The sequence below is a fragment of the Penaeus chinensis genome, chromosome 2 (assembly GCF_019202785.1).
Source record: "Penaeus chinensis breed Huanghai No. 1 chromosome 2, ASM1920278v2, whole genome shotgun sequence".
NCBI classification, from domain to species: domain Eukaryota; kingdom Metazoa; phylum Arthropoda; class Malacostraca; order Decapoda; family Penaeidae; genus Penaeus; species Penaeus chinensis.
Genome location: NC_061820.1, coordinates 13,726,882 through 13,739,381, shown reverse-complemented (window position 1 = coordinate 13,739,381; position 12,500 = coordinate 13,726,882). Strand labels below are relative to the sequence as shown.

The 12,500-nt window shown below is 38.0% G+C and overlaps 4 protein-coding genes across 4 annotated transcripts in view; 3 read left to right on the top strand and 1 right to left on the bottom strand.

The window, feature by feature from the left end:
• LOC125034198 (fibrocystin-L-like) overlaps window positions 1–12,500 on the top strand; it is a gene marked incomplete in the record, with an annotated part of 1,068,345 nt that overhangs the window by 402,033 nt on the left and 653,812 nt on the right.
• On the bottom strand, window positions 327–5,564 carry LOC125035487 (homeobox protein 5-like). Its single transcript, XM_047627932.1, has 5 exons — window positions 5,440–5,564; window positions 2,100–2,596; window positions 1,627–1,815; window positions 1,328–1,434; window positions 327–482 (listed from the first exon to the last, which is right to left on the bottom strand). The coding sequence occupies exons 2-5, from the start codon at window positions 2,406–2,408 to the stop codon at window positions 386–388; spliced, it is 702 nt and encodes a 233-aa protein (XP_047483888.1). The 5' UTR covers window positions 2,409–2,596; window positions 5,440–5,564; the 3' UTR covers window positions 327–385.
• On the top strand, window positions 3,206–6,462 carry LOC125035448 (uncharacterized protein DDB_G0287625-like). The gene is made up of 4 exons (XM_047627860.1): window positions 3,206–4,231; window positions 4,742–4,942; window positions 5,442–5,572; window positions 6,321–6,462. The coding sequence occupies exons 1-4, from the start codon at window positions 3,461–3,463 to the stop codon at window positions 6,337–6,339; spliced, it is 1,122 nt and encodes a 373-aa protein (XP_047483816.1). The 5' UTR covers window positions 3,206–3,460; the 3' UTR covers window positions 6,340–6,462.
• Window positions 10,210–11,313, top strand: LOC125035468 (uncharacterized ENTR1 family protein-like). The gene is made up of 3 exons (XM_047627905.1): window positions 10,210–10,847; window positions 10,939–11,039; window positions 11,144–11,313. Exons 1-3 carry the CDS (start codon window positions 10,293–10,295, stop codon window positions 11,217–11,219), a joined length of 732 nt encoding a protein of 243 aa, XP_047483861.1. The 5' UTR covers window positions 10,210–10,292; the 3' UTR covers window positions 11,220–11,313.

Genomic DNA, 12,500 nt, shown 5'->3' with positions numbered 1-12,500 from the left:
ATTTGTTTTGACCATTAACTATTCTGGGAATCTACAAAAACGTCGCCGTATTGAACAAAAAACTTTCTTTCGCTCCCACGCCCCACACTATCACTATATTCTGAATACGTCGCAAATGAACGCAAAGAGGCAGAAATTTTTCAATAAATAAATTTAACCCCAAGATAGTTTACTAAAAAATCTTAAATCTGAAGTGATCAGATATCACCGTGTTTCCATTACATTTGAAAACCATTATTTAACCTCATATCAATATTTGCGTACATAACCCACCAGGAAAGTTCAAAACAAATACAGCATTTTTAAGATATATTCACAATGTTTAATCGATGAATAACAATGAAAGTGAATAATGTACAAATGATTTACAATGAGGAGCAAAGGATCAGACCAGCGTTCGCCTTAGACGACACTTCGCGCGCTGAAGGAGGCAGGACGACGAGCTGCCAACCCACGCCGGCGCCACGAGCGTTGAGAAGGATCTGGAAGATTGAGAATTATGCATTACGTGGCTATAACTGCTCTCAGATTATCCATATAATCTGAGAAGGATCTGGAAGATTGGGAATTATGCATTACGTGGCTCTCATTGCTCTCAGATTATCCATATAATCTGAGAAGGATCTGGAAGATTGGGAATTATGCATTACGTGGTATAATTGCTCTCAGATTAGCCATATAATCTGAGAAGGATCTGGATTGATTGTGCGTTACTTATATAGGCTGTTCTCTCTGATTATATACATATCTACGTGTGTCTGGGTGCGACACGAGCGTTGAGAAAGATCTTGAAGATGGGGAACAAAGAATTACTTCGCTATATGGTTTTCTGATTATCTATGTTTGTGTGTCTGAGTATATTTATTTATGTACGGATAGATAGAGAAAGAGATCTGTAAACGTTATAAGTATTACAAATGTGATATGTAATGTTTGCTGTCGGACTAGCTGTTAATCAGTCTGTATCTCCACCATTTTTTTTCTTTCAATCACTTCCCCTTTTATATAATTTAGATAGTAAAACAATATGCCTCCCACACACCTCCCACCTCTTACCCCTCCCTATACACTCCCCTTCCCATCTCCTCTGTCCCTTCCCCTCCCCTCTCCCCTTCCCCTTCCCCTCCCCTCTCCCCTTCCCCTTCCCCTACCCTCTCTCCCTTCTCCCTTCCCCTCTGTCCCTTCCCTTCCCCTCTCCTCTTCCCCTTCCCCTACCCTCTCTCCCTTCTCCCTTCCCCTCCCTCCCTTCCCCTCTATCCCTTCTCCCTTCCCCTCCCCTCTCCCCTTCCCCTTCCTCTCCTCCCTCTCCCTTCCCCAGCGCCCTTACCTGGCCGGGTCGAAAAGCGCAGCCGGTACGCCCTTCCTGCGGCTGAGATCGTGCAGAAGGAGGCAATACTCCGCCCAGCCACACTCGCCACTGACGCCCGAGCTAGCCTGTGGGGGTGACGGAGGTGGCGTTAGTTATTTGCTATTGGAGGTGAACAGGAATGCGGTCGGCGTGAGCTATTACTGATTTACGGAACACGCATAATGAATACTGTGCAAAAAAAGTGCGGTCAGTTTAACGGAAAAGGAAGACGATCATTAGTGTTATAAGGTCAAGATCTCAGGCAAAGAAACACCGACCTGGACCCAAGAATCGAATAGCTGCAGCGCCACCGTCGCCGCCTCCGCCGCGCCGCCCCAGTTGCTACCGGACGCAGCGGATGGCGCGGAGGTAGACGTCTTCGCCTCTACGACCTGGGGGCGGTTCAACGCCTGCAGAAGCCAGTCCGCGATAGAACGACGCTTCCTGCCAGGCGGGAAGATAACGACCTGTGGATGAAGAGTATTACAATAATACAATCGAGTTGAATATATACACTTTTCATAAATTAAGTGTAGTATAATGTTTTAGATTACTGTATTCTTCTTTTATAAATCCTAATTTTACGTTTGGTGGTATATCCTTGGCGCGTCACTTCCGGAGACTTTATCAGACTTACCGTGAGTTCAAGTAACAAACTATAAAAACCAACTTTCATTTTCTTACTGAACTTTTTCCATTGCAATGAAATTTCTAGCGGAAACTACCCATTACAAAATTACATATTACTCACCTGATTACCATTCTGAGTGTTGGTATTGGCGTTGACATTGTTATTCGAAATATCGTTATTATTGTTCAGGTTGTTATTATTATTGTTGTTGTTTATGTTGTTATTTGCGTTGAGGACGAGAGTTATGACACCTGTGACGAAGGTGAGATAATTGAAGGTGTTGAACCCCGCCAAGAGGCCGCTAACCTGAGAACACTTTCTCTTCTTTTTCTTGCCAGGCATGTACATGACAGGTATTCCAGCCTCCCTTGTGGTCCTCAAGCTCTTCTCGGAGATCTCGGTGGCGTTATTGTCAGATTTACGTATCATTTTGTACACTGCGTTTACAGCGTTTAGATCTGACGGTGCGCTGGCTGTCTTGTTGTCCGTTTTGCTAAAAGCTACGTGGCCACTTGTTTTGGCTGGCTTGACTTTCTTATTCTCAAATTGGCTCCTTGTAGAACTGATGATGAATTCTCTCTTTTTCTGCTCGGGGTTAACTGTGTCCTTTTTTGAATCTGTGGGGAACGTAGCGTTATAATGGTACATGAAGTCTCTTTTTGAAAAGAATTCGCCCATGTCCATCTCCGTCGGCGTCTCCGTCAGGAAACGCCAGTCTCGCAAGTGGTTCTTCAGCAGCATCTCGAACTCAAAGGCGAGCGTTTTGAATGCAACCTCATCGAGAACTGAGCGTGACGCCGGAGCAGAAGTAAGTTCAGGTATTGTCAGGAATAGTACACAGAAAACAGCTAACATGTTATCTTGTTACTGTAGACCACACTGCAGGTTTCGAGCATCAATCTTCTATAACGTGCATGCTTCACGAAAAAGGGATAATGGATTTTTCCCCAGCGCTGAGACCTTCCTTTATGCTAGCATGTGGAGCTGCTTGGCGTATCTGTTGAAATTACAGCCACTTTTACATTATCCTTTATCCTTATCTCATTATCGCATTAAATAAGTGAATAATTTGCAAAGCAGTGAGAGCATATGTTATGCATAAGAATACATCTGTAAAATATTCTTGTAAAACTATGCTACATGTCTTAAGAGCACTCGTCCACGGACAAACTTAATTCAACAAACCGACGTACCTGCTTCACTCCGGTGCGACGCTCGGGAGTGCGGGCTTTACACTGGCGCCGGTGCGAGTGAGGCCTTGGGTGCTAGAGTGTGGACGGGAGGTGCGGCCGCCTCAGTGTCCCGCCAGCCTCGCACACACCATCACAGCGATACAGCCCGAGTGGCAACTAATCGACTGCTATATAGTATCAGTTAAGTAGAGCTATATCTTGTGGTGAGCCTGATAAGAATATGTAGCTGCAGAGGCAATATTGTTGACAAAACATATGAAAACCTGTGGAACCAAATTATAAGGATAGATGTGTGGTAGTGTTGTGTTCCTGGTCGCCATGCTTGCCTCGGTGGGGGCGTCTCGAGGTAGCCTCCTGGAGGACGCAAAGGAGGTGGCTTATCACGCCCTTGCCTATGATCTTGAGGTCATACTTCAACAGCATCTTAATAACTGGAAATTCCTCACTGAAACGTCCTCATCGATAGACATGGGCGAAGTGTTCGACAAGAAACGTTTCCTGAATCCGAAAAACGTTCAAAACACTAGTCGGAAGGCCAAGGATGCAAAATGGTCAAATCGAGACCAAGTAAAGTGTGACAAGATTTTCTGCAGTGAAGTGGAGGCGAACAATACAAAACCCAAACACGGAAGAGATGAAGATGACAGCAAAATACAAGAACGAAAAAATCCATTTTTTTTCCGAGAAGAGATTCAGGCACCTCCCGGCCACAACAGAAACGGAACGGCAGATGGAACGTTAGAAATACAGGAAAACGAAGAAGAAGAAGTGGAAGAAAAGGACGAAAGGAGTCTCCATGGACACGAGAGGAAACAGAGAAATATCCCCGTGATGTACATGCCAGGGAAGAAGACGGAAAGGAAGTGTGTCGCCGCTGGAGGAATCATGTCTGGCCACAACGCCTTCAGTTTTCTCAGCTTTGTCACCGGCGTGCTCTCCCTTGTCTTGAATGTCAACAACAACATAAACAACAATAATGACAACAATAATCTGAATGACAACAACGCCATATCCAATAACAACGTAGATGCCAATGCCAACACGCAGAATGCCAATCAGGTAAAGAGACGGAAATGTTGCTGTTGTATCCCGTGACACCCGCTTCCCCAGTAAAATAATTAAGAAATAAAGAATAGTGATAATAATATTAATATAATAATAATGCTAACGATCATAATAATAGTAATAATAATAATGATAATAATAATAATGATAATAACACTAATAATAGTAATACTGATAATAATAATAATAATAATAATAATAATAATAATAATAATAATAATAATAAAATCATTGATATAATGATAATAGTAATAATAGTGATAATAATAATAATGATAATAACAATAATAATAATAATAACGATAATAATAATAATAATAATAATAATGATTATAACAAAATAATAATTATAATAATATTGATAATAGTAATAATAATAGTAATAATAATAATAATAATAATGATAATAATAATAATAATAATAATACCAACACTAATAATAACTATAATAATAACAATAAAATGATAAAGCGCTCGCAAGGAAGCTAACCCGTCTCCTCGCAGATTGTCGTGTTTCCCCCGGGGCGGAAAAGGAGAAGTCTCAGCGACTGGCGAATCCTGCAACTCATCGGTCATCGGCCAGGCAGTGCGCGAGAAGACGATGTTGATTTCAAGCAGCATGCAACACAGTGCAACAAGGAACTGAATCATCACGTGACAGATGCCATGACGGCTAGCTTGCGACTTGTAGCGGCTTCGACCATTGTAAGTGTCTAAGATTCTGCTTTTATAATGATGATAATAATGCTAATGATAATAGTGATAATAATGATAATAATAACAATGGTGATACTGATAATAACGATAATAATGATAGTGATAATAATGATGATTATGATATCTATAATGGTGGTTATGGTAACAATAATGATCATAGTAATAAGAATATTGATTATAAGAATTATGTTAAGAATAATTATTTTGATAATCAAATAGCAATAGTGATAGTTATAGCAATGATGACGATAATGATATTATTATTATCATTATTGTTGTTATTACTACTGTTGTTATTATCTTTATTGTTATTATTATTACTGCTATTATTATTATTATTATTATTATTATTACTACTACTACTACTACTACTACTACTACTTCTATTATTATTACTATTGTTATTATCAATATCTTCATTATTATCATTATCATCACTATCATTATCATTATTCACAGCGATAACAACAAACAATCTCACTCACAGGAGGACCTAGCCAACAGCCTTTCGAAAAGCCAAGAGATTGCCTTCGATGACTCCTGGCGGATCCTCAGCAGGGAGATACAGCAGGTGAGAGCTGGAGGTGGCTCAGGGGCTCTGCTGGCTTCTGCTGTCAGGTGAGTGGCCGTTCTGCTGCCTGCGTGAAGTCACAGGTGTTGGAAGTGTATGTCTGAGTCAGTGAAAGAAAGTACTTAAATGTAGTGACTGCTCCATTCTGCAGTCTGCGTGAACTCAAAGGATGAAAGAATTCGATGATGAAAATGCTTGTCGATCAAGGATAGTGATTAAAGATAACTATATAATTGGAAATTTGTGATGAGAGAGAAAGGCGATGAAATAATTGTGAAGCTAACAGTAATGAAAATGACGATAATGAAACTAACAAGCATGGTGATAATAATAGCAATGGGATGATGATAATGATAATGGCAATAACAAAAATGATGATGATAATGATAATTTTGACATTATTATGATTTTTGTTATTACTATTATCATTATTGTTAAATATTATTATCATTATTATCATTATTATTATCATTTACTGCTACTATTATTTTCATCATCATCAGGATTATTATTATCATATTTGGCGTTACCATTAACATTACTATTATAATTACTATTATTATGATTATGATTATCATCATTATCATTACTATTATCTATTATTGTTATTGTCATTATTATTATTGTTGCTGTTTTGTGTTGTTTTTGTTATCATTGTATCCTTATCATTATTGATATCATTATTATTACTAAGATCATTATTATTATTGCTGTTATTATCATCATCAGTATCATCATTAAAACATTCTTATAACTTAATCAGTAAACCACCCATTTTTTTCTTCTTTATTTCAGGGCAATCTCCCGAAGGTGATCTGTCTCCGGAAGCAGATGAGGAGGTGGGCGTGGCTAAAAGAAGCGTCCTTGACAGTTCGTCTTCATGACAGGGATGTAGAGCCGACTCGCACTTATAATAAAATGATAATAACACCCGTTTCATCTGGTTTGCGTAACCTTCCTGTTCAATTACTTGAGACTTAACAATGATAAAGAGTTAAGTAACTGAGGAGGAGTGAAACTAAAAAAGGAAAATGAGATTATACGAGGAAATTGGTAATTATGTCGGAAATACTCCGTATATGTTTAATTATTGGGACTAACACCGTTTCTGACTGTAATAGTGGGTGAATGGTGGCGAGGTTAATGCGAAATCATTGCACAGTAGTATATTTAGTCGTATTTCTAAGACTGAAATTTGAAAAATGCCATGTCACGATCGTATTACTGCTAGAGTATTATCATTGTTGATGATGATGATAATAATAATAATAATAATAATAATAATAATAATAATAATAATAATAATAATGATAATAATAATGATAATAATAATAATAATGATAATAACAATAATAATAATATCAATAATGATAAAAATATCATTATTACTATTATCACTAACATTATTGCTGTTATTATTAGTATTGTGGTTATCATTAGTATCTGATGAATATCACACATCACATGTACAGAGCATCGATAATTATAGTATTAGCCAGAATTCCTACAAGAACAAATTGTTTTTCACTCAAAAAAGAAAGAGAAAAAAAAAGTGCTAGTTTTAATCCACCTTCATCTCTGGACTTCAAAAAAAAATCTACTTGTTCGACCCCCTACTATCTCCCATAGTCTACTTTGCTTTGTACTTAATATACCCAAAAAATCCATAGTGAGTTACCTCTGTCATACTTTACCTATCCCAAATATTTGCTGTCATTTTTAACCGTGAATCTATTTTTACTCTACCTTTATATATACCAAAATCAACTCATAACTTAACATACTTAACCACAAACACCCATATCTGCTTATAACCTGTCCCTTCGTCTACTCTTCAACCCCAGATTGTCCTCATAAAGTTCCATCGCGATCTTATGGTAACTCTTCTTTATAATACTCTAGACAAACATTCAGATGAAGAAACCTATAGATAAACAGATAAACAAACAAACAAGTTCTATTACCTTACCTTTCTTTGGCGGAAGCAATAAACAAACAAAAATTGCCCAGTTAATAGCGAGCGAATGGACTGACTGACTTTTAACTATTTTACGACGATAATAAATTGGTAATTTCTCGTAATTTCTCCGCTATGATGATAACTGGACACCCAAACACCATAATATTCGGCTTGGGATGTACAATATATATATATACACACGAGACTTTTAAATAACTAGTGGTTGTGGTGTTTACAAATACAGTAATTCTTATCTAAAGACCCACTGCTAAATTATTTTGATTTATATAACATAGACCTAGGAAAAGATGTAGGATATTTTTTATTTTGATTCTTAAAAGTTATGATAACTATTATTATCTTCATAGCATCATTATCATTAGTAGTATTACTTATTCTATCCTTGTTATCAATTTGCTTTTGACTCCTGATGATGGAGTAAAGTTAAAATTACTATTGGTATATATCTTTACTATTATGATCCATATTATCACCATTCGGCATAACGCTCATGATTATTATTATTATTACTATTATTACTATTATAATTATTATTATTATTATTATTATTATTATTATTATTATTATTACTGCTATTATCATTATTGTTATAAATAGCAGCATTATATCTACTATTTCAATTACCTTAGACTAATCACCACTACCTTATCAGTAATATTATCAATATTGCTTTGTTGTTGACGTTAATATTATTATTACCAGTATTATCACGTATTATCATTATTGTTATTATCATTATCGATATTATTATCATCATCATTATTATCATTAGTAAAATAGCATTGCCATCATTATTGATATCATGATCATTATGATCAGCAGAACAGAAAAAAAATGCAAAGAGCACGTCTTCACTGTTTATATCAACAACGTTTCGCGCAGGCCACTGTTTACACTCTAAATTGCCGTAATCACCTTGAGGTTTGAAGGAAATGATCGCAGGTAAATCCACAATGGACCGGCACACCGCAAACGTCAACAAATGCCATAATATTTAAAGTCGGCCAGACATCAAGTTCGTTTTACCGTTATTTGTTATTTCTACTGTGCATTTCCTTCGTAATTTCCTCTCCTCGGGGCAGTACAGTACCACTCGCCAGTTCCACTTGAGTGTTCCGGCAAAGTATGGGTAATTATGGGTAAATGGCTTATTAGTCGTAGATATGAGCGTGAAGCTACTGGTTGCGTGATTTTTGCACGCTTCACGAGTCTCTCTTGTTTTGACCCACGCATGCGTCTGGGCTTCGTGGTGTGCTTGAATGTGTATGTGGTTAATTATGGCTTGACCTCCTTTTTCTACTCTGAGTAGGATTGACGAGTACTTCAATATTTCTAAGATTTTAGATTTCTGAAGTATGGTTTTCGTCCAGTAAGTCAGTAGGCTATGTATTTTCTTGGAAATAACACAGGTGGATCATATAATCAGTATTTCTCTCCAACGGGTTACGACTGTTTTAAATATATATAAAAACTTTGGACTCACATAGCGACCTGCTGGCGGTTATAACGATAACCGGTGGCGAAACATGAGCGAAGATTTATAAAACTTTGGCAGTCGTTTATGAAGGTTGGCGAGCACGAGCTTCCGGCAGACAGGTAGTGTTACCCAATACATGTGGTGTTCAGCTGTCTGATGTGGCGTAAAGAATATACCTGCGTTATGTTTTTAATTTACTTGTAAATACTGATTCCTAGATCTTGTGAGTTTCCTTCGTGCCTTTTTTTTTTTTTTTTTTTTTTTTTTCAAACTGCGCATTTATCTGTCAAACTTTTTACAGCTAACACATTAAAATCATAAAGTGGATTGCCTTAAAATGCAGAAGTCATCCTCATTCAGTTCCTCTTCAAATTCGCTTTCCATACAGTGTAGCAAGGAAATTTTCATTCCTGCGAATTTCTTGAAATCAGATTATGTACATAAATTATTTTATCAGATTTTAAGGAGCAGGAAGGGGGGGGGGGGTCATGATGCAATGTTCGGAATGCTTTGCTTCACGAAAATTTACTGCTAAATGTGGGTGAATCTGACACCTTGAAATCCCACATTCTTGAAAATCTCGTTCATCTGATTAACAAACGATGGGAAGTAATTTGGACAATCTAGTTCAATTGAGATTCCCGGCTTTGTTTACGGCCAATCCTAACACAAACTGGGCCTACGTTATATTAATTGCGCAAATGTTTTAAGGCTACACACATACAACACACATACAACACTGATGAATGTGGATATACATGCGCGTGTACGTGTGTGAATGTTAATTTATAGCAGACTACATATTCCACTTGCATATACATATATATATATATATATATATATATATATGTCTGTGTGTGTGTGTGTGTGTGTGTGTGTGTGTACGTGCGTGCGTGCGTGTGTGTGTGTGTGTATGCATATTTATGTACACATGTGTACAAATCAAAACCTATCACTCTAAATTGTAGAACTTACGCTTTGTAATTATATATTTATACAGTATATGTGTGTGTGTGCGTGCGTGCGTGCGTGCGTGTGCGTTTGTGTGTGTGTGTGTGTGTGTGTGTGTGTGTGTGTATGTATATTTATGTACACATGTGTACAAATCAAAACCTATCACTCTAAATTGTAGAAATTACGCCTTGTAATTATATATTTGTACAGTATTGGAGACTGGGGAGTCACCTGGTGGCCAAAACCGAAAGCAAACACTCGGCATCGCTCCCCCGCCGCCGCAGGTCGACGCGAGAAGCGCCACCAACGCCCAGCAGGACCACGAGCTAGCACATAGTGTATTACTCGCGGGCATATGTGTGGTTTGCAATGGAGTTCCCAGTCTGCTTTTCACGTGACAGTGATTTTATTCGTCGCAGGGCTAGGTCTCGGAGAAGGATCAAAAGAAAACCTGTCGAACCCCGATGAAGTATTGAAAAGCGAGTTGGATCACTTATACGGGGAGTTCGAGCAGCTCTGGAGTGATTTTAATTTTGAAGAAACCGCCCACGGAAGCACAATAGATTTAGAACGTCAAATCTACGGAGACTCCAACACAACCTCAGACAGTGATCTCAAAACAGAAATTCCTGCAGTTGCGGACATCCCCGTCAGGATACCGAGAGGAAGCCCACCGAATATTTTCCGGAGAAAGAAGGTCCCTAAACGCTGCATGGGGACAGGCGCTGCTTCTGTGTTCTCGGGAGGCAACGCTCTCAATTATATGAGCTTCTTGGTCACCGTCAGCACCCTCATCCTTAATATCAATAATAATATAAACAATAACAATAACAACAACAACAACAATAACAATAATAATGTTGATAACAGTAATGTCAACACAAATGTCAACGCTAACAATGCAAATCAGGTAAGTCGTATTATTTTTTTATATAACGTGATTTACCATGAATGCCAACCCGTGAAAGAGCAATATCTACCAATGTTCGCGTTCTTCGCAGATCAACATCATGCCCCCCGGTCGACGCAAGCGACAGACCCGGGCGAAGAACGTAGCTACGTGGGTGATGACGTCACAGGCTATGTGTCCGGCTCCTCCAAGGTGGGTCAGAATTTTTCATTTCGTGCGTCTGTTTTCTTTGATATTATACTTAAATGTTATATATTCTTTTGGTATCTCTATTTTATGCGCATTACTGATTTCAGTGACGGTTTGGTAGATGCCGTGAACTTACTGGAGAAGGCGCTGGCGGGAAAATTCAAGAATCTCGCGATACAGTAATACTGTCTTCATCATATGTGTGTTTTCGCCCGTGGGTTTGATACCAAGGAATTCCGTTCCTACAAATTATTTCCCTCTTTTTCATTTCGTTATATCCTTGTCATATTGTCATTTGTATTTCATTTGTAATACAAGTTTAACCCCTTTATACGGTTTTTGATATTCACGTTTGTTAACGAGAACAGAAACTATATACATATGTGCTGAACATGTGTATACAAGCTCTTCTTGAATAGGCACAGCCTACCTAAACAAGTGTATTTATTTATGTGCAGGCAACAAACACAGATATGATCTGCCGTGAAATCTGTGTGATGTCAATTCAAAAGGTATTCTTGTTATCAAGCCTGTAAAAGCTTCACACACAAAAAAATGTCCCCTTTAGAAAATTATTTCCAAGACCAATATTTCTATTTGTAAGTTTGCTGGACAATATAAATATTTAGTTTTTTTCTTTCCATCCAGTTAAACCATATATACACAGAGTTGTATATATACAACTGGACCGTGAACTGTAATAAAAAAAAAATCAATACATTTTGAAAAAAATATGATATGATTACTTTAATAATAACAGTGGTAGAAATAATAATGGGGATAGCCCAGCAATATCAACAACAACATCAATTCACATCAGTTACCCTCACGGAAACCTACCTAACAACCGTTTCTACGTCGACTGCCACCCTATATTTAACCTTTCAAGAATAATCGTTTCACGCCCGCTTGGCACTCCTCAAACACGGCGCCTATCGAGTCGCGCCGAAGCTGCTAAGGAAATAGCGGTTCTCGCCTGCCCTCACGCCCTCGCCATGCTTGCTTTGAGAAGGAGGACGTGGGTGGGAATCGCCCGAGGAAATAGGGACAATGGGAAGGGCTAGTATGATAATGGTGATAATAGCAATATGTTGATAATATTGAAGAGGATGGTGATAAACGTAACAACAACCAGATGATAACAGTACGAATGGTAAGGATAATCATTATAATAAAAACTTTGGTAGTAATGCTATTGATAAAAAACAATGGCAGTGATTATAATACCAACCAATAAAGAAGATTTTTTTTAAAGGGAATGTGATAGACATTTATAAAGTAAGACCAAGCGGCAGAGGAACAAATGCATAATAGAGAATTAAAAGAAAGACAACAAAGAAGGAAACAAACAATAACGAAAAAAGCACACATAAGCTGACACATAAACGAGCCCAGCCTACTTAGACTTGGAGGTTACGTTAGCTACCATTATGCGGGTAAACAGAGGCCGCGGCGAGCAAGCGA

What these genes read in the sequence shown, in the direction of transcription:
- LOC125035448 (XM_047627860.1), top strand. Translation starts at nt 3,461, where the DNA reads ATGTGTGGTAGTGTTGTGTTCCTGGTCGCCATGCTTGCCTCGGTGGGG. An exon ending in ACACGCAGAATGCCAATCAG is followed by an intron (nt 4,232 to 4,741) that starts GTAAAGAGACGG and finishes GTCTCCTCGCAG; the next exon opens with ATTGTCGTGTTTCCCCCGGG. An exon ending in TTGTAGCGGCTTCGACCATT is followed by an intron (nt 4,943 to 5,441) that starts GTAAGTGTCTAA and finishes TCTCACTCACAG; the next exon opens with GAGGACCTAGCCAACAGCCT.
- LOC125035487 (XM_047627932.1), bottom strand. Translation starts at nt 2,408, where the DNA reads ATGATACGTAAATCTGACAATAACGCCACCGAGATCTCCGAGAAGAGC. An exon ending in ACACTCAGAATGGTAATCAG is followed by an intron (nt 1,816 to 2,099) that starts GTGAGTAATATG and finishes CTTCATCCACAG; the next exon opens with GTCGTTATCTTCCCGCCTGG. An exon ending in TATTCGATTCTTGGGTCCAG is followed by an intron (nt 1,435 to 1,626) that starts GTCGGTGTTTCT and finishes TCACCCCCACAG; the next exon opens with GCTAGCTCGGGCGTCAGTGG.
- LOC125035468 (XM_047627905.1), top strand. Translation starts at nt 10,293, where the DNA reads ATGTGTGGTTTGCAATGGAGTTCCCAGTCTGCTTTTCACGTGACAGTG. An exon ending in ACGCTAACAATGCAAATCAG is followed by an intron (nt 10,848 to 10,938) that starts GTAAGTCGTATT and finishes CGTTCTTCGCAG; the next exon opens with ATCAACATCATGCCCCCCGG. An exon ending in ATGTGTCCGGCTCCTCCAAG is followed by an intron (nt 11,040 to 11,143) that starts GTGGGTCAGAAT and finishes TACTGATTTCAG; the next exon opens with TGACGGTTTGGTAGATGCCG.